At 37.8% G+C, this 21,751-nt stretch overlaps 2 protein-coding genes across 5 annotated transcripts in view; one reads left to right on the forward strand and one right to left on the reverse strand.

The window, feature by feature from the left end:
• LOC143026970 (uncharacterized) overlaps nt 1-1,519 on the forward strand; it is a 79,853-nt gene extending 78,334 nt beyond the window's left edge. For all 3 annotated transcript variants that reach the window (XR_012966551.1, XR_012966550.1, XR_012966548.1), the window contains one exon: nt 558-1,519. The gene's annotated coding sequence lies outside the window, so the exon portion shown is untranslated. The remainder of the gene's footprint in view (nt 1-557) is intronic.
• Nucleotides 1,520-2,754: 1,235 nt separating this feature from the next.
• Nucleotides 2,755-21,751, reverse strand: part of LOC143027002 (synaptotagmin-5-like) — a 179,925-nt gene continuing 160,928 nt past the window's right edge. For both annotated transcript variants that reach the window (XM_076187835.1, XM_076187826.1), the window contains exons 9-10: nt 14,496-14,626; nt 2,755-4,232 (exon numbers count right to left, since the gene is read on the reverse strand). In XM_076187835.1, the coding sequence (XP_076043950.1) occupies nt 3,942-4,232; nt 14,496-14,626 (422 nt within the window). In that variant the 3' untranslated portion in view covers nt 2,755-3,941. The remainder of the gene's footprint in view (nt 4,233-14,495; nt 14,627-21,751) is intronic.

Genomic DNA, 21,751 nt, shown 5'->3' on the forward strand with positions numbered 1-21,751 from the left:
TCCTACTCCTCTGGTTACCACTGTATAGTTCATTAAAGCTCTATCAACCACCCTCTCCCATGTGTACTTATGCTTGACTTTCTTCCTAAACACTGTATTTGCTATCATCAACTCTTTAGACACATCTCCATGATCTTCTCTCCAGGAATAGAAGTTATAAGTGATAATTTTTTAGTGTAGATTAATCTTGAACATAAAAGAATGGTGCATGACTGGTGTGTAGAAATGTATTTGAAGTCCCAAAGATATAGACTATTGGGTCCTGCTACAACAGTGTTATGTCTTGCTACATTGCCTTTGACCTGAACAGTGTGGCATAGGAAAGGGATGACTCATCATCCATGAGATGCTAAAATGGGAGAAAAAACAAGTAAGTTTTGGATGGTTTTAAGCTGGAGTGCATTGAACTGGCCAACCAACCTCCCTTATAAGGGGGAAAAGCCCTTTGCTATAAACGTATATAATAAAACTTATGCAGCCAATACTCCTTATGAGGTTATTTAATTTACATTTGTAGTTATGTAATTTTGATTTTAATGCTTTGCTCTCTTTTTCAGATATGATCACAAAATGTTCGCTGCTATTTCTTCTTGTCTTCACAAAGATTTTGTTAGTTTGTGCAGTTGATCCTCCAAGCCCAAAATGGCCAATTGACTTTGGTGATGTTCTGGCAGTGATTCTTACTGGATGCATATTTGTTTTTGGTCTGCTTGCATGTCTTGGCATGTTTGCAAGAAGGCATTCCTGATATAGGTGAAACTAAGAATATTACACCCTTTCAACCTATGGTCCTATACTTAACAGAGAATTGGCTAACATTAGTTGAAACTGAATCCTTCAAGGGAGTCATCTGGTCATAGGTTTTAGTTGAGACAATTTTGTCTTGTGATATGGCCCAAGGTAATGAAGTTGTTTGTTGTTAGCTTGAACAAAATATGTCAAGAGCATTATGGGTTGAAAGGGGTTAGAAAAGTAAGTTGAAAGTGAAGAATGTAAAGAAATATTTTTAGTACGCAGTAATGGTTTGTGAATAGATGTAGTAACATATACTTTTTTTTTTTTTTTTTTTTTTTTTTTGTAAAAATTCATGTTAAACCTATCGATTATGTCATTAGGAAAATATCTTTGTAAATGAAGACCATATTTCACAGGCTACACAAAATCTTTACATACTCGTATATTTATATTTACCAAGGGCTTTTTTCTCCTTACCAGGGAGGTAACCAAAGTCAAAGGCTTAAATCCACACCCACCCATTCAAAAATGGACTGATAAACCATAATATCCCAAGAATTATATGGTTCCAAAGGTGTCTCTTGTTTGAAATTATTAGGATATATTCACATTTTTTATATGTATAAAGTCATGAATGTTGAATGGATTTACTTTTGACAGCTCTTTGGGTAGATAATGACTTTCCAGATGCTTTGAGAGGTCAGTGCATACACTTGAATAATTTCACTTCTAAAGTGTGCAATACCTATTTAGTGTAAGAAAATTCATTAAAGATGTGCCTTTCTTCTTATTTATTACTCAACCTTATTGAACCCCTTCCTTACTGAATGTCAGCAGGCAGATTAAAAGCATAAGAGCCCTTCACTAGTTTAAACTCTTGTATACTGTAGAGATATATAGAGTTTGGCAGCAAGCAGAATAAAAGGAGAAGAACCCTTTAGTATGGAAAGGGTCAAGTTTGTACCATGCAGTCTTTTAATATTTACTTAGTGAAATTGATCAATACTTTCCTGAAGTATACAACAATAGTACATATTAAAATGTTGACCAGTGAATTATGTTTATGATAAAGGACCCATACCAAAAGAAGCTAGTGGTTGATATGAGACAGAAAGCTGATTCACTAACAATACCTGTGTTGATCATCAGGTTGATATATAATTTTGTATTTGTAATTTTTTATAAAGAAGTAGGTTGTGGAAGATCACACATTTACACTTCTTTATACCATGGTATAAAATAGTAAAAGTGAACTTTCTGTATTATTTCAGTTATTGTGCATTATTCTTCTTACCTCTCTCTTTATTCCTGTTTCACATAGCCCAATGTTATAAGAATACCTTCCTTTCATTATTTCAGTAATTTTTTCTTCTTGTTCAGTGTAGATAGGTTTTTAGTTGCTGTCTTGATCATCTTATTTCATCTAACTTTCTTATTTTGATTCACATTCTGGATCATTTAGGGGTTGTCAGTCCATTCCTAGGTACAGTTTGCATTTCCTGAGCTGTATTCTTGATTGTGGGCTAGCTAAGCCTATCACAACTAGAGTTTTGGTCCATTGTCCCCTATTGAGTATTCAGAACAATCCATTTTCATAGAATTTCTCCATCCACCACCTGGAGGACATGTTAGGAATTTAGGGCAAAACCCAAGTGCTAGGATCTACAAAGATCATTCTATGCTAAGGAAATATCTGTGAGGGAACATTGCAGCCCTGCAGCAGCTGACACTGTTCCTCAAGCCCTCCCACAGATCTTTCTAGGATGAAATTTTGGAATGTATTGGAGAAAACCTATACCCAGCACATCCTTTGGGTGGTGGGTGTTAAAATGTAGCCAAACTTACCATTCTCCTTCAGTCCTGTAATCACCCATGGTAAGCTCTCAGGTAGTCTCGATGTAGCCCCACTGTTTCCAGGCAGATACAATTTATCCAATAGAACTGTGTCCTAAGTCATTAATGCACATTAAGTAGTTAATTAATTTTAGTCTTGAATACAAATGCATGTTAAAAAAAATGCTTTTCTTTCAAGTGGTATTCTTTATTTTGTGAAAGCCTGCAGACCTTCACCCACACCATTACATAACAGACCCTCTCCCATCTTGTCATATCCCTGTTTACTACAGTCTTCATGTATGTGCTTGAATACTAGTCACTGGCAAAGTCTTCATCTAGATACACTTCCCACTTCATATGGACACCTTTCTAGATCCACTAATGCCAGTATTTGGTCCATAAATATCTACCGCTTCCTAACCAACTTGAGGAAGTTTATGATAAATTAATCAAGAACTGGAATCCTTATAAAAATATTAACAAAACCTTATCACTCGTGGTGTTAGCCATTTACAAAAAGGATTCCTTTTCCTTTTTCTGTAGCTGTACAACTCATCTGGATTTGGGTGATCATATACAGGAAATTTCCAACAAATATGCTTTGGTTATGTGTGCAAGGAATACATATGTGCACAAATATGTATGAATGCCCTACAAATCCTACATCAACAAAATATAAGCTAGTTTTGACGTACCATACTTCCCATAAACTTGTGCTATACCAGTATGACCTATGCTTAATTCTTTGAAATTGGAGACATTGCTTCAGGACTTTGTTACAGTACATCAATATGACCTTTGTTTGGGTACATGTTATTAATATAAAGGACCATTGATTGGTACCTGCTTATAGTGGTCCTGCAAAATGGATGGCAGAATCATGTTCCTGTTGCCCATTTTCAAAACCTGTCAACCCACCCTCACCTCCATGTGAAAGTGCAGCCTTGAGGGATTGGCACTTGGTCTCTGGACTGGACCCAAGATCTCTATCAACACCAGGTTTTCTCATAAGGAGATCTGACAAATGGTGACTGGACTCACCTCTATTACTTTCAGCCAGTGACATAGAAACAGTCACTCACTAATACAACACAGACAACAGTCCAATTTTTTTCTCAGAGATCTATGGGAAGGCCCACCATTGCCAGCCACTATGAGGCTGTGGGTTTTCGGTCAGTGAAACTCGACAGCAATCATTATTATTGTTATTAATATAATTTCCCCTACAGAGAATACTTTACCAATATAACATCACACAATTGTATGTTACATAGATTGTCCTTGAAGATGTGCACTTCCAACATGACCTCTGTGGATGACATACTATATTGGCTAAGATCTACCTGTATATGTCACATTTATTGGGTCATTTACTTGAGAGTATGCCACTGAGATACAACCTTACGAGGGGCAGCCAGTACTGATGCCCAGTGCTGTTTCTGATCTCCTCCTCGAACTGTAAACCCAAGGACAACCTTGCCTACATATTTATCACTCCTCTTGCCAGATCCTCCACTACTGCCACTGTCTCTTGGTCCACATGGATCATGTACATCCTTGTCAACATCGGGTAGTGCATCTCCACTATCCAACACATCAACTTCAAATGTAGGAGGCAGTGGTCGTGAACACACTGCCAAGATGAAGGTGACATGTTCAACCTGAAAAGAATATGGACGTAAGATTACGTTTAGAAAAAAAAATTGTGGTACACTTTCAGAGAAAGTAAGAGAAGAGATAGCTGTAAAACAAAAATCAATATTAACGATAATGAAAGTAAAGATCAATTGCAAAGTGAGATCATGCATATAATAATAATGATGCAAATTAGAGACACAAAATTGCAAGACTATACAAGTTAAAGATGATATGAATTATTTTAGAAAGGGATAGTGCAGAACAATAAGAAATTAAAAGGTGAAAGTTAGAAATGAAAAAGAAAAGCAGATGACCTAGCACAGTCAAACCTCGCTTAACAAGCATAAGTGGTTCACATAAGCAAAATAAAAAAAAATATTACTCTCTTAATGAGTGATGTTTTGTGATCCACATGCCCGAAACAAGGGGTCCTTTCTACCTAGCTAGCCATGAGTCGCAAGCTGCATCTTGTTACCCATGACTAGCTTGTTCCTGTCTGCTTCTTGGCCAGTGTTGCCACTGCTTGAAATTTTCTACTAGATCTTGGATTATTTACTTTGACCTTGGAGTCTTGAATTTTTTTTTTAAATCCAGTAAATTTTGTAGTTTTCAAGTAACTCAGCTGATTTCATAAAAAATATCCATTATCAGTCGAGACTATTATAGCAGTGAATGTAAAGGCCTGTCTACACGAGCGGGCCTGATCGGCGGGCTTGCCCGTTAACGGGCATATTTGACGGGCAAACGATCAAATTGCCCGAAAGGCCGCCGAGCGAAATCACTGAGCTGGTGCCCGGTAGCTGGAGTTTCTACCCTGCCAGACGCAAGATAATATCGTGAACCATATAATTTTCTTCTTTTTCTTCTTGAGACACACAGCTATTATCATAGAGCACAAAATCTTTTTCTTGACAATGCTAGGCACCATGGTTCTCGTACAGCACTCCACCCGCTACTGGCAACATCGTCGGGCAGGCCCAGCTGTTCATCACTTCGGTCGTGTGGACAACATTCACGGGCAGGCCCGCGAGAATTTGCCCGTTAACGGGCAAACCCGCCGATCAGGCCCGCTCGTGTAGACAGGCCTTTAAGGAATCTCCCTGACTCACTAAGTTTAAATCTTTTAGAAGCATTGCCACAACTGGCACTTTCTCTGAATTCTTTTTCACTAAAAAACTGTCTAGACATTTGTTTGTCTACACTTCAAAATTGGCAAAAATGCGACAGCATTACTATTAAATAAGCTTGTAGCACACACAGCCACTGCCTTATTAGTGTGATACTTCTTAACGTACGATGAAACAGTTTCCCATGCTTTAAGCATCTCGCTTATTGCACTGGAAGGTTGTTGCTCTGTTGAGGCTGTTACCTCCTTCACCCCTGACAAAATCTTCTCCACAACTTCTTGCTGTGAAACAGAATGCAATTCTATAAGCTCTTCAGTGATCAGCTCATGTCTATGCTCATCCACAAGTTTGTCGATGTTGTTATCTACCTCCAGCCCCAAGGTCTTGGCCAAAGACACAATCTCATCAACTACAGGCTCCACAGACACTGATTCAAACCCCTCAAAATCGCATTCAGTAATGTTGCCTGCCCAAAGCTTTTTCTAAGCCAAAATAAGGGTTCTTTTTGTGACCCCCCTCTCATAACTTGTTGATCATCTTGAGGCTGGCAAAGTTGCGGAAGTGGTCTTTCCAAAACTCTGAAAGTGAGATTGGTCTCCTCAGTCACCTCAAAACAATGCTCAAAGAGTACTTTAGTGCAGAGCTTCTTAAAGTTTGAGATGACCTGCGGGTCCATGGGCTGGAGTAAAGGAGTGGTGTTGGGAGGCAGGAACTGGATCTTGATGAATTTAAATTCATCAAGGATTACAAAGGATTACAAAGGCAAAGCATGCCGACAGGAGACCTTTTGATCCATATCTAGGTCGGATGCAAAAAAAAAAAAAAAAAAAAAAAAAAAAAAAAAAAAAAAAAAAAAAAAAAAAAAAAAAAAAAAAAATAAAAAAAAAAAACATATTAATAATAAATTAAAACTATAACAATGTAAATGACAATTAAAATACATAAATAAATGTATTGGTATAGTTGAATACAAACAAACAGGTAAATAGTAAATGATAATAAATTGACATATAACTAATAATAAATGAAAATCAGACAGACAAATTATAACAAAACAAAAACAAATAATATAACATAAATTATAATAATTACAGCATCTTACTTAGGTATTTATCTAAATGATTCTTAAAGCTTCGAACTGAACTACATTGCACTACCTGTGCAGGAAGTTTATTCCATTCATTAACTACACGGTTGGCAAAGTTGTTTCTACCTACTTCCAAATTGAATCTATTTCCGGACAGTTTGAGACCATTGTTTCTTGTCTGATTCTCATTCAATGTGAAAATTTGGTCACTTTTGATGTTGTCAATTCCCTTTAAAATCTTAAAGACCTGTATCAAGTCACCTCTGAGTCTACGCTTTTTTAGGGAAAACAGATTCATGTGCTTAAGTCGATTTTCGTATGATTTATTTTTGATATTTGGAATCAGTTTTGTGGCTCGCCGTTGTACTTTTTCCAGTCTGTCAATGTCTTTAATGAGATTCGGTGACCATACGGAAACAGCATATTCCAAATGTGGACGAACTAACGATTTATATAGCTTGTTAATGAGTGATGGACTTTTGAAATCAAAAGATCGCGCAATCAATCCCAGAATCTTATTTGCTTTCTCAGAGGCTGAAATACACTGCTTGGATGATTTGAGGTCGTTACTGATAATTACGCCGAGATCTTTTTCACTATCCACTTTTGTTAACGAATTTCCAAATAACTTGTAATCGTACTTGCTGTTATTTTTACCTATGTGCATTACCTTGCATTTACTTGTGTTAAATTTCATTAGCCACTTTTCAGACCATTGCTGTAATTTATCTAAATCTTCTTGAATATCTAATTGGTTTGAGTGATCATTTGCCACTCCGCACAGTTTTGTATCATCAGCAAATTTGGAAACAGTAGATTTTAGTCCATGGTCTATATCATTTATATATACTATGAATAGAAGTGGCCCAAGAACGGAACCCTGAGGAACTCCACTTGCAACACTTTTCCATCCAGAAGTTTTTCCATTTAAAACAACTCTCTGTTTTCGACCTTTCAACCAATTACTAGTCCAACCTAATAGGCTACCACTTATTCCATGCAAAGCTAATTTAGTAAGAAGTCTTTCGTGTGGGACGGTATCAAAAGCTTTTGCAAAGTCTAGATATATTAAATCTATATTGTTTCTTTTGTCAAAATTCGAGACAACTGTGTTGTAGAATTCGAGTAAGTTAGTCACGCAAGAACGTTTCCGTCTGAAACCATGTTGGCTATCATTTATCAAACGGTTACTTTCTAAATGATATTCGATAGCATCATCTTTTAGACCTGGAGGATGGGCAGTGTTGTCCATAACAAGCAAGACATGAAGTGGAAGACTCATCTCAAGTAAATATTTTTTTCACAGAAGGACCAAACACTTCATTGATCCAGTCAGTATAAAGGTCACGTGTCACCCAAGCCTTGCTGTTGGACCTCCACATCACACTTAGCCTGATCTTCTAGACTTTACATTTCTTGAAGGCTCATGGATTTTCTGAATGGTAAATGAGTAGTGGTTTCACTTTCAAATTGCTACTTGCATTGGTACAAAACAGCAGCGGTCTTTCATTTGTTTGTGGCTGCGCAGTGCATTATTCGACACTGTTATATAGGTTCACTTTGGCATCTTCCAGAAAAGACCCATCTTGTCACAATTAAAAACCTGCTGTGGCAGATAACCCTCAGAATCCACAAGCTTCCTAGAGTCACTGATGAAGTTCTCTACTGCCTTTGTGTCAGAGCTTGGTGCTTTGTTGTGCCTCACAATGCTGTGGATGCCAGTTCATTTAAATTAATTGAACTACCCACAACTTGCCTTCAATGCTTCTTCTTTGTCCATTGCTGCTGCTGGCATTTTCTTAATAAGGTCACCGAAAATTACATTTTGCCTTCTCACAAATGATGCCCTCATTAATAGTATTGCCTTGCATTTGCTTCTAGTTGATCCATATGAGAAGCAACCTTTCAACATCATCAAGAATACATGACTGTTGCATAGATAATCTTTTCACTCCTTTTGAAGCATCTGTCCTTAACCCCTTCCATACGGTGCCGCACACGTAGGCGTCATGGGGAGCGTGTGTATTCGCGAGGCTGCCATATCGGCGTCTTGATTATATTTATTGTAGTCGCCCCTCCATAATGACATTCTTTCTAATTCTTTTGTAATCGCATTTTCTATGGTTATCAAAATTCACGGGTGAAGAGAGAACGATCGATATAAGCGGTGACTATATTTTATGATGCGAGTATTATTACGACACGTCGTACAGCTGGCATTGGCTGCTGCCACCGAGATCTAAGTCCATGACGCCTACGTGTGCGGCACCGTATGGAAGGGGTTAATCTTGTTCTTGAGGATAGTGCAAATTGTTGGTGTAGTTCAATTGCATGTGTGTGCTAGGTCAGTCATGCTCACACTTTGTTCTCATTTCTCAGTGATTTCACTTTTCATTTCTATGGTGATCTGTCTTCTCATGTCCTGTCTTCTTGTGGTTTTTTCTTTGGGGACATTCTTGCAAGTGTCATTAAACTTTGCACAGAAAAAAATAAATCACAATGCATCTGAACACAAGCTTGGTAAATGCTGGCAGAACAAGTGCTAAATACAGACTTATAGCTGAGCTTCCTGATAATACAAAGAGAATGTTCACTCGCTATATGTATGATACATGTCCAGCTCTCATCATTGGCTTCATACTGAACATAGATAACATTTGTTTAATTTCCAATTGTTTCATGGTCCATTTAGTTACCACAATGCAATTAATACAATATACATACATATACCAAAGGCTTTTTCCCCTTTACATGGGAGGTAGCCAAAAAACAAGGCATAGAAACCACTCCCACCCATTCCATCCCCTACATACTCCACTCCTCTCTACCCTCTTCCCTCCCTCTTATCTTGGCACCTCCTAGATGACAAGTCATCCCTGCATCTTGTCCACTGCCATGGGTCAGAAGCAGTGTTGCAAGACGAAGCACATCCACAGCAAGGCTGCTTCATTAAATCAGTGACCCCCCTTTCTGTCCCTTCATGCAGAAAAGAAGATAGTGAGAAATCCCTTCGGGCTGCGGCAATTTATTTCTCATACTGCCTCACCCCCCATCCCCCACCCACTCCCCCTCATGCATCACAGCACCATCCATTTACAACCCTTCTCCATTCACCCCTGTCTTCTGTCCTTTCCCATCCTACCTCATCAGACATTTCCCTTTTCCCCAATGCCCCTTTTACTCCATCCGTCCATCTCATCCTAGGTCACCCCCTCATGGTCACTCCTTCTCCACCTCTGCCTTCCACACCTCTTTTACTAGTCTTTCTTCACTCATTCTTTCCACGTGTCCAAACCATCCCAATACTCTTTCATCAACCCTATCTCCCAACTCCCTTTCCACCCCTGTTCTCCTCACCTCCTCATTTCTCACTCTATCTAGCCTGGTAACCCCTATCATACTTCTCAGGCATTTCATCTCAAACACATTCAAACTCCTCTCTTCCTCTCTTATGTTCCATGTTTTTGCCACATACAGTGCTGTTGGCACAATCAGTCCTTCATACAATCTCCTCTTAGCATCCATTCCCAGATGTCTATTTCTCATTACACTTTTTAATCCACCAAGGCATTTACTTGCTTCTCTCAATCTACATTCTACCTCATCCTCCTTTCCTTTCACATTTGCACCCAAGTATCTAAAACTATCCACTTCCAGTCTCTCTCCCTTAATACTCACTTCCAGTCTGCTGCCACTTTCTCCCCTTGTACATCTCATCACCTTACTTTTACCCATATTTGTCTTCAACTTCCTTCTTTTGCACACCTTCCCAAACTCTGTCACCAACTTCCTTAATCCCTCCTCTGATCCTGCCACAAGTGCAGTGTTGTCAGCAAACAACAACTGGCTTATCTTCCACTTTTCTCCATTTTCTTTATCTCCAATCCCTGACCCACTACCTTTGTATTTACCTCTTGCACCACCCCATTCATGTATAAATTGAACAGCCGGGATGACATAACATATCCCTGACGAAGTCCTATCCTTACCTCAAACTACTCAATCTTTCCATTTCTAATCCTAACACAAGCACTACTACTATCGTAAAAACTCTTGACTGCTCCTAACAGCTTTCCTCCTATCCCACATATCTGTAATACCTCCCACAGTGCCTTCCCGTCTACCCTGTCATAAGCCTTTTCCAAATCCATAAAACCCCATAATACATCCTTACCTTTTCCTATAGCTTTCTCACATATCTGTCTTACCACAAAAATCTGATCCATGCAACCCCTGCCTGTCCTAAACCCACACTGTTCCTCACCAATTACTCCCTCTGTTCCTCTCCTAATCCTCTCAATCAAGACCCTCCCATAAGCCTTCCCAACTACACTTAACAAGCTGATCCCTCTGAAACTACTACACTCACACTTGTCCCCCTTTCCCATGTAAAATAGAAATATACAGGCAGTCCTCCGACACTACCCTCTCTTAAACAAAGACTAAATAACTTTACCAGCCAGTCCACCATCACTGTACCTCCTTTTTTTCAGACATTCTGCATGGCATCCATCCAACCCAGGTGCCTTACCTGCTCTCATCATCTTAACAGCTGCCTTCACTTCATTTTTCCTTATTTCTCCTCCATTTTCCTCACTCATCACAGTCATTTTCTTTGTGCTTCCCACTGCAACTACCTTTCCCTCTCTATCCTCCTTCACATTTAGCAACTCCCTAAAATACTCTGCCCACCTTCCTCTCACTGCCTTCTCTTCCATTATAATCTCTCCATCTGCACCTTTTACCTTTTCTTCTCTTCTTGATTCACCTCCTCTTCCTCTCTTAATTTCTTTCCAAAACATTTTTTTTATTACTTGCAAAAGTTTGTGCCATACTCTTACCCCATTTCACATCTGCTCTCCTCTTTGCCTCCTTTATCTTATACTTTACTTCTCTTCTCTTTATTTTGTACCCCTCATATGGTTCCCTTGTCCTAATTTGTAACCAATCTATGAAAGCCTGCTTCTTCTCTTCTACACCCTTCTTTGCTTCCTCATCCCACCACTCATTACCCTTCTTTCTATTTCCTCCCATCCTCCTTGTTCCACACACCATCTTTTCACACTTTATGACTCCCTCCTTGAACCAGCCCCATTCCTCCACTCCTAGTTCTACTCTATCCTTTACTCCCTCCCACTCCTCTCTCAGCTTCTTGTACTCCTTTTCTCTCTCATTTAAGCAGTTCACTCTAAGTACCTCCCTACCTTCTGCCCTTTTCCTCTTTACCTATCCTCCACTCTCAACTTACCTTCCAGAAAATTATCTGATATTCCCCCACTCTCTCCCCTTAGAACATGTACATCCTTAACTCTTCCTACTATACTCCTGGTTACCACTACATAGTCCATTACTGCTCTATATATCACCCTTCTATCCATCACCCTCTCCCATGTGTACTTATGCTTGACTTTCTTCCTAAACACTGTATTTGCTATCATCAACTCTCTTTCGAGACGCATCTCCACCATCAACTCTCCACTATGATTTTTCCTGGAACTCCATATTTCTCAATCACTCCATCTATTTTTTCATTTCGTACCCTAGCATTAAGGTCTCCCAATACAATTACATTGACATTTCTCCCTAATCCCTCTATGCACTCATTTAAATCCATCCAAAAAGCCTCCCTTTCCTTTACACTTCTCTCACTACCAGGCCCATATGCACTTACAAAAACCCATATCTCCCTTCCCAGCTTCACCTTCATCCACATTAACCTTAAAGAAACTCCTACTCAATTACTCGCTTACCTATCTCTTCACTTACTAGTATAGCTGCCCCTTCTCTCCCTTGTCCTCTCTTCAGTCCTGAGAACCTCCCAGCTACACTCCCAAACTCACACTCACCCTTCCCTTTCATCTTAGTTTCACTAAGATTATAGATAACACATCCATCTTTCTTTTCACAAACATACTACCTGTTTCTTCCCTTTTACTCTCATCTGTACCACATCCACACACATTAAAATACTCAAACTATAGGGTACTGGTTGGAAAACTAAATCCTCTTATGCCTTTACTTTTTTTAGGAATGTCCCCTTTGTGGCTACAGGTAGCAGTATTCCTAGTCCTATCCCTGTCCCGTTTTTTGTCGCCTCATACAACTCAATTGGGAAGAAATGGTACAGGACAGTAACAAGGGGTGGGGGACAGCATAACAGAGGGACAGTTGCAGTATAATAAAAGTGTCATCATTTCTCTATGAACAGAGACTTCCTCTATCACAGACAAAATGATGTGTGGCTCTGGTCCATAGGGGCACACCATATAGACCCTAAAGTATCAGATGCATGTTACTTTGTCACAATAACATGCAGCCAATACCCCAAAATTGTTGGAAAATATCCAGAATCTGCAGAAAATTTTATTACAAAAACATGTTTTCTATTGTTTTGGACAATTCTAAGATGCTTCTATATTTTCATTAAAAAAAATTGCCTTTTTGAGTTATGCACCCCCTACAATTATGCCAGTAAAATATTAAGAATTTCAAAATAGAAACGGGGATTCATACCATTGTGGATGATTCTACAACACTAGTTCTATGGAATTTCTGTTAGAGATGTTGCATTTTTGAGGTATGCCACCCTCACCCCCTTCACAATTTTGGGAGTGAGAGCCTGGGAGCTGGGAATCAGGGGTTCTGGGTGGGGAAGTAAAAGATGAGTGGGTAATTCTAATCTAACCAACTAAATCAGTGTTTTCTCGATATGGGCTGTATGCCTCATAGGTGGGCAATATGATTTTTAAGGGGGGCAACTGAGGAAGTCTGGGTCAAAAACTTTTATATTTATTTTATTAAATTTGTTTTGTTTTTTATTTTTCATTGAAGCCTTGTTCTTTTGAAGTGGCCAAGGTTATAAGCTTTTTCAGCTGAAGGGGAGTTTATTTTTCAAATGATAAGATTTGTATATCACCACATGGGGGGCATCAGGATTTTAAAGGTGATTAGGTGAGGCATAATGGCCAAAAAAGGTTGAGAACCACAGAACTAACCCTAGCATTAGAGGCACCATGTTCAAACTAAAGGTGGTAATCACAGCCCTGCAGGATAAACATTAATTGGCAGAGTCCCGTGATACTCATGGTTACATATGATTGGCTAGAAAGAAAATAGGCATAACTCAAAAATGCACCATTTACTATGAAAATACCATAGAAGAAAAGTGTGTTGGAACAGTCCCAAATTATAGATAATCATGGTTTTATAATTTATGCACTCATCAGCTGAGTTACTTGAAAACTACAAGATTTACTGGATTAAAAAAAGAAAATCAAGAATCCAACATTTAGTAAAAAATTTCAAGCAGTGGCGACACTGGCCAAGAAGCATATGGGAATGAGCTGGTCACAAGTCACAAGGAGACACTCCTCGTGACTCATGGCTAGCTAGGTAGAAAGGAGCCTTCACGTTGGGCATACAAATCACAAAATGTTGCTCATTGAGTAAATTTGTTTTCATTTTACTCGTTATGCAAATCACTTGTTATGCAAGGTGCTCATTGAGGTTTGACTGTATTCATGTAAACATGAAATTTTATCCATGCTGAAGTTGTGTTGGGAGAGGTCTAATGGTAAACATATGCCATTAACAGTATAATATTTTTAATTTTGCCCCCTCCCACACACACACATTTCTGCAGATGCCCCTGGCCAGACAACCCTCCCTCCTCATCCCCTCATGTGTAAACAGAGAAGATAAGGAGAAATATCTTTGAGCCATGTCAATTCATAATCCACAACAGGCTAGGAGCAGGGCAATTAGCTAAGATAAAAGGGAAAACTGGATGGTCGTTGATGTTCAGGTATTGTGTATTCATGTAATGTACATGTGTTGCATGGATTTTTGTTTTTCAGCCTCAGTGATGTCACTAATTCTATTCATATTTCAAATCTGCATGTGCAGAGCAGGTCCACTTTCATTTGTTTTTTAGTCTGTCATGTGACAATCTGTAGAATTTGTGTGCAATGAGTGCAAAGAACCTGGTAACCTGAATATTTGTCACTTCAAGCTTGTAAGTATCATATCTGATCTTTCCCAGACCCCCATGCATTTTGGCCAAAGACCAATACCTGTGTATGTGGGAGGTCGAATATGAGGGTTTCATTCCATATTGGGTTGACTGTGGCTGCTCTCCACGTGGTCTTCTTCTTTTTGAGCACTCTGCCTGATCCACTTATGAGCAAGACCCGAATGTATGGACCTGCAAATGGGAACAATGAGTTACTGAAAGAGCTTTGCTCATGGAGGAATCTGTGTAAGATTGGGGGACTTCATTAAGCAGGGATGACTAGAAGACTGCATGTACACAAGTTAAAGAAAGTATTGATGCATAAGATGGAACACTGTAACACCACATAATGAATGAAACTGATTTACTAACCGATTTAAAAATGCAATTGCTGACACAATGATAAGAGTAGCCACCATATGAGGATGGAACCTTGATCAAATGTATGTTTCACATGTTGAAGCTTTTTCGAGTACACAGACGCAGATTACAAGCTCTAAGCTATTTATAAGGAAGGGACACAAGGACAGGGCATCCCATGGGGTGTCCTATTGACCCTTCCTCTTTCATTCTAAAATGTATAAATAGCTTAGAGGTGTTCTGCATCTGTGTACTTGAAAAAGCTTCATCATGCAAAATGTACATTTAATAAAGTTTTCATCTTCACATGATGTCTACTCTGATGATTTAGTGGTGTCCAGCATAGGAAATTGACTGAATATTTTGGTGGGAGGGAGGTACTCAGAGCCTTGGTAAAAAGCACATGCTGCCATTACAAGGGAGACTAAAATCACAAAATTGTCCCATCATCCTTAATCCAACATGGAGGAATCTGGACTTTATAATGCACATAATCCAGTCACACTCACTCACACACACACGAATGGAAGGAGAAAGTCCCCCTATGAAAGAAATAGAAGTAACAAAGAATGAAATAATGAAACACTTGAGTAATCTTGATGTTAGAAAATCGCATGGACCAGATGAAATAGCAAACTGGATTTTGAAAGAATGCAGAAATGAACTGGCAGACTAAATACATAGCATAATAAATAGTTCCTTGAAAGAAGGAAAAGTTCCAGAAGATTGGAAAAAAGCAAATATAGTACCTATATATAAAGGAGGAAATAAAGAAGACCCTACCAACTATAGACCAGTCTCTCTAACAAGTACAACAGCAAAAATTTGTGAAAGAATTATCAAAAGTAAATGGGTAAAATATTTAGAAAAAAAACAGCGTGCTAAATCCAAGGCAATTTGGATTCAGACAAGGACGATCATGCGTCACTAATTTAATATGTTTCTATTCAAGGCTAATAGATATAATACAAGAGATGGATGGGCTGATTGTGCATTTCTAGACCTAAAAAAAGCTTTTGACAAAGTACCACATAAGAAGTTGCTTAAGAAATTAGAAACTGAAGGAGGAATACAGGGCAAACTGCTTAAATGGATGGAAGACTTTTTGCAAGAAAGAAAAATGAGAGTAGTGATAAGAGACAAACACTCAAAATGGGATGACGTAATAAGCGGTGTTCCACAAGGAACAGTTCTGGCCCCAATAATGTTTGCTATATATATTAATGATATGGATGAAGAAATTGAAAGTTATATGAGCTTCTTTGCAGATGATGCAAAACTATTAAAAAAAGTGAACACGGAAGAAGATTGTGAGTCACTACAGAGTGATCTAAATAAAGTATGGGAATGGAGTAGGAAGTGGGAGATGGAGTTCAACACTAAAAAGTGTAGTATAATGGAATTTGGAAAAAGCAAAAACAGAATAACAGGATCATATAAATTGGGAGAAGAAGGAATAAAAAAAAAGTAGAAAATGAGAAGGACCTGGGAGTCATTGTTATGAATAATATGTCACCTGAGAAACATATAAATAAGATTTTTGGAGAAACTTATAATTTAATAAGAACAATCAAAGTGGCATTTAAATACCTGGATGAAAAAAATTCTAACCACTCTGATAAGACCAAGATTGGAATATGCAGCAACGATGTGGTCACCAAGTACAAAAAAATGCATAAAAAAACTTGAAAGAATACAAAGAGCAATTACAAAATTGGCACCAACACTCTCAAAACTATCATATGAAGAGAGACTAGCAAAACTTGAACTACAGACACTAGAGCAAAGAAGAGAGAGAGGAGGTTTGATAGCTATTTACAGAATCATGAAAGGCATAGAAATTATTGATATAGAGAATCTGATAAAATGGGATGACAGAAATACATGAGGGCACAGAAAGAAAATCAAGAAAGACAGCTATAGAAGAGATCTGAAAAAGAACAGCTTTCCTCACAGAGTAATAGACAGTTGGAACAAGATAGATGAGAAAGTGGTGTGTGCAAAAACAATACATGAATTTAAAAATAGTTTAGATAAAATGAGATATGAAGACGGGACACCACAAGCATAGCTCCCCTTCCCGTAAAATACAATGTAAATACACACGCTGTTTCCGCATTCAGTTTGTTACAGAGTGATAGATATCTGGAACAAACTGAATGAGGAAACAGTGAGGGCTAAAACTATACATGACTTTAAGAACAAACTGGATGCGGAAAGATACAAAAACGGGTCACTTCTCGTAAAATACATTTAGGTAAATAGGCAAATACACACACAAACACACACACATGGTGTAAAGGAAGTAAAGAAAGTTAGTTCTGAAAAGGACCTAGGAGTAATTATCACCAAAGACATGTCCCCAGACAAGCATATAAACAAAATAGTTGGAGAAACCTACAATTTACTGAGATCAATAAAGGTGGTTTTTAATTACTTGGATGAGGAAATGGTAAAGAAAATCCTAGTCACACTGATAAGACCAATATTGGAGTACACTGCGACACTATGGACACCCAGTACAAATAGAAAGAATCTAAAGAGCAATGACAAAGATGGCCCCAACACTTTCAAAATTGACATATGAGTAAAAATTGTCTAAACTGGAACTACCAACCCTGGAACAAAGAAGAGAAAGAGGCGATCTATTGGCCATTTACAGAATAATGAAAGGCATGGAAGTCCTTGACAAAGAAGACTTATTAAAGTGAGATAAAAGAAAAGAAGGGGACATGAAAAGAAACTCAAAAAGGATAATTGTAAAAGAGATCTGAAAAAAAAAAAAAATCCACATAGAGTGGTGGATGTCTGGAACAAATTGGACAAAAAACAATAGTGTGTGCAAACACTATGCAAGAATTTAATAACAATCTAGAAACTAGATGCTGCAAGATAAAAAGATGGGTCACTATGAGTGTAGCTCCCCTTCCTGTATAATACAACTAGGTATATACAGAGTGGAGGATATAAGCAAGATTGAGAGAATACAAAGGGATATAACCAAAACAAAGAATACAAAGGGCAGCAACCAAACTGGTCCCCAGCCTGGCAGATAAACCATATGAGGAAAGACTAAAAGTACTGGGTCTGCCAACTTTGAAAGATCAAAGAGAAAGAGGTGATATGATTACAGTATTCAGGTCACTAAAGGGGATAGATTGCATTGATAGAAGAGATCTGATTAAAGATGGGAGGGCTTTAAGAGGTCATGGGAGTAGATTAAGAAAGACCACATGTCAAAAGGATGTGAAGAAATACATTTTTCCATATAGATGCATAAATATGTGGAATAGCTTAGGTGATATAGCTCAAAGAGTGCATGAGTTCAAATCTAAATCTGATAATTGGAAATCAAAGATATAGATTAAGTTGGAACGGTACATGAATTTGAGTCTAGATATTTAAAAAATTAGAGAATAGGAGACGGGACCCAACGAGCGTTGCTCCTTTCCTGTATACTACAATTAGGTAAATACACGCACACACACACATCGGACTAACAGCAAAGACTGGAACCCCAGAAAGAAACACAATTTTCATGGATTACAGCGATGAGGGAGTACCTATGTTGTATTAGTAGGGAAGGGGAAGGGGAAAGCTCATGGTGTAGTGGGCAGGTGAAGAAAAAGGAGAAGGGGAGGCATTATTGAGGAAAATGGAAGGAAATGAGGAAGGGGACGAATGGGCCCTGGACGTCACAATTGGTGTCAACAAAAGGTGTGCAGAACACACAGATGAGGTAGAACAGGGGAGCAGAGGTATCAAGAGCAGAAATAGATAATAGCAGCTCCATGCAAAGAGACGATACCTACTTTTATGGATTTAATGAGGGAGAAGAACAGCCTCCCCCGACTAGTAAATCTAGAGGAGAAAAAAAAAATGAACGAAGTATGGGAGGTTAGGTTTAACCAATTAACACTAGTTACGCATAGAGTTTATAAACTCGAAGAATTAAAAAAGGAAAATCAAAACCTAGCTAAAGAAATAGAAGAATTAAAAAGTTAAAAAGTAAAGGATGAGTGAGGAATTAAAGAAGAATAATGAAGAGAATAAAGAGTACATAGCAAAAGAGGTACAGGGTTGGAGAAAAGTCCAAGAGAACAAAATTGAATTTAGAGATATAGTGACACAACAGATGAAAGAACAAACTAAGGACACAGTTATTAAAGTGATGAGAGAAGGAGAATATAGTAAGAGACTTAGCAGATAAAAAGAAATGTATAATTATATTAGGGATGGAAGAGAAGCATAATCCAAATAGGACTACAAGAGTAAAGGAGAAGGAAAAAGTAAACAAGATATTAAAAGTAGTTCAAGATGAACAAGAAACAGGGAAAGAAATTGAAGAAATATATAGACTAGGGAAATACAATATAGATAAGACCAGACCAATTAAGGTTAAATTCAGGTCACAAATGACAGCAGAGAATATCTTAGCAAAAACAGGGAAACTAGCAAAAAGTGATCAGTATAAACAGGTATGGATAAAAAGAGAGATGAATAAAGAGGAAAGAGAGGAAGAGAAAACAAAAAGAATAGAAGCTAAGGAAAAAAACGAGAACAGAACAGAGTCAAAGAGAAATTCTATTGGAGAGTAGTGGATATGAAAGTGAGGAAATGGTTCATAGCAGAGAAAAATGGAAGGGAAACAGAAAACAGGATGGAGGTAGCAGAAAATTAAAAGTGTCTTACACAAATATAGATGGCTTAATAACAGGCTTGAATGAACTGAATGATTACCTGAAGGAAAAAGAACTGGACATAATGGGAATTGTAGAGACAAAATTGAAAGGTCCACTACCACCCAACAGTGTAGGACATGGTGCATATAATTATTGGATTAGAAACAGAGAAGTAAAACAAGGGGGTGGAGTTATGTTCCTGACTAAGAAGGATATAAATGTGAGGAATGTTACATATGGAAAGAATAGAGATGATTATGATGGAAGTGGAGGACAGGGATGGGAAGAGCAGGAAGTTTGTGGTAAATTATGTACCTTCTAAAACGGCTTTGTAGGAAGAGAAAGAACACAAAAATATGTTAGAAGACACAAGGATAACACTAAATAAGATAATGGAAGATGAAGGAAGAATAGTTATAATGGATGACTTTAATTGTAAAGAAATCTACTGGGAAGAGATGACAGTAAAGGGTGGAGACGAACCTATGGGGTAATGTACTACTTGATATGATTATAAAACATACAATGACGCAATGGATACAAGAGAATACTAGGTATAGAAAGGAAGAACCATCGAGACTGGACCTGATAATCACCTCAGAACCTGAAATAGTGGACAAGATTGAATATAAGACACCAATAAGTAAAAGTGACTATATATAAATTGAATTGGAACTAAATGATGAAAAATACATGGGAAAAATGAACAATATAGAAAGGGAAGATTGATGTATGGAAAAACAAATTTTGATAAAATGAGAGAATTCTTTCAAAAAGCAGACTGGGAAAGGATACACAAGGAGGAAACAACAGTAGAAGAGAAATGGAATATTTTGACAAAAATTTATAAAGGAGTGGAAAAGTATGTTCCAAGACAAAAACAAGAAAAAGGATATGTAAAATGTTGGTACAACAAAAGATGTAGGGAGTTAAAAGACAAAAGGGATAAAGCTTGGATAAAATGGAAGAAAGACAAAAGACCTGAAAAATGGAAAATATATACTAGTTATAGAAATCAATATGTACAAGTGTGCAGAGAAGAAAAGAGAAAATACAAAAAAGATGTCATAGAAAAATGTAAAGATCAACCAAAACTATTTTATAGATTTGTAAACAACAAACTGAAAAACAAACAAGAATTAGTGAAACTATGACAAGGAGTTGAATACACAGAGGAAATAGAAATGGCAGAAATTATGAACAAGCATTTTAAATCGGTGTTTACGAGGGAGAACATACAACTTAGAGATGTCGAGTGGGAGGAGAAAGTCCCCCCTATGAAAGAGATAGAAGTAACAAGGAAAGAAATAATGAATCACTTGAGTAATCTCGATGTCAGAAAATCGCATGGACCAGATGAAATGGCAAACTGGATTTTGAGAGAATGCAGGAATGAACTAACAGACAAAATGCATAGTCTAATAAGCAGTTCATTGAAAGAAGGAAAAGTTCCAGAAGATTGGAAAAGAGCAAATATAGTACCAATATATAAAGGGGGAAACAAGGAAGACCCTACTAACTATAGACCGGTCTCTCTTACAAGTACGATAGCTAAAATTTGTGAAAGAATTATCAAAATTAGATGGGTAAGGCATTTGGAAAAAAAAAACGGCGTATTAAATCCAAGGCAGTTTGGATTTAGACAAGGACGATCATGCGTCACAAACTTAATGTGTTTCTATTCAAGGCTAATAGATGTAATATAAGAAAGAGATGGATGGGCTGATTGTGCATTTCTAGACCTGAAAAAAGCTTTTGATAAGGTGCCACATAAGAAATTGCTAAAGAAATTAGAAACTGCAGGAGGAATACAGGGTAAACTGCTGAAGTGGATGGAAGACTTCTTGCATGAAAGAAAAATGAGAGTGGTGATAAGAGACAAACATTCTAATTGGGATGAAGTGATTAGTGGAGTTCCACAAGGAACAGTTCTGGCCCCAATAATGTTTGCTATATATATATTATCAATATGGATAAAGAAATTGAAAGTTATATGCGTTTCTTTTCGGACGATGCAAAATGGTTGAAGAAAGTGAACACTGTCGAAGATTGTAGGTTACTGCAGAGTGATCTCAATAAAGTATGGGAATGGAGTAGGAAGTGGGAGATGGAATTCAATATTAAGAAGTGTAGTATAATAGAATTTGGAAGAAGCAAAAAAAGAATAGTGGGATCATATAAATTGGGAGAGGAAGAAATTAAAAAAGTAGAAAATGAGAAGGACCTGGGAGTCATTATTATGAATAATATGTCCCCTGAGAAACATATAAACAAA

The sequence above is a fragment of the Oratosquilla oratoria genome, chromosome 1, assembly GCF_046742065.1.
Source record: "Oratosquilla oratoria isolate Oo_2021 chromosome 1, ASM4674206v1, whole genome shotgun sequence".
NCBI lineage: Eukaryota > Metazoa > Arthropoda > Malacostraca > Stomatopoda > Squillidae > Oratosquilla > Oratosquilla oratoria.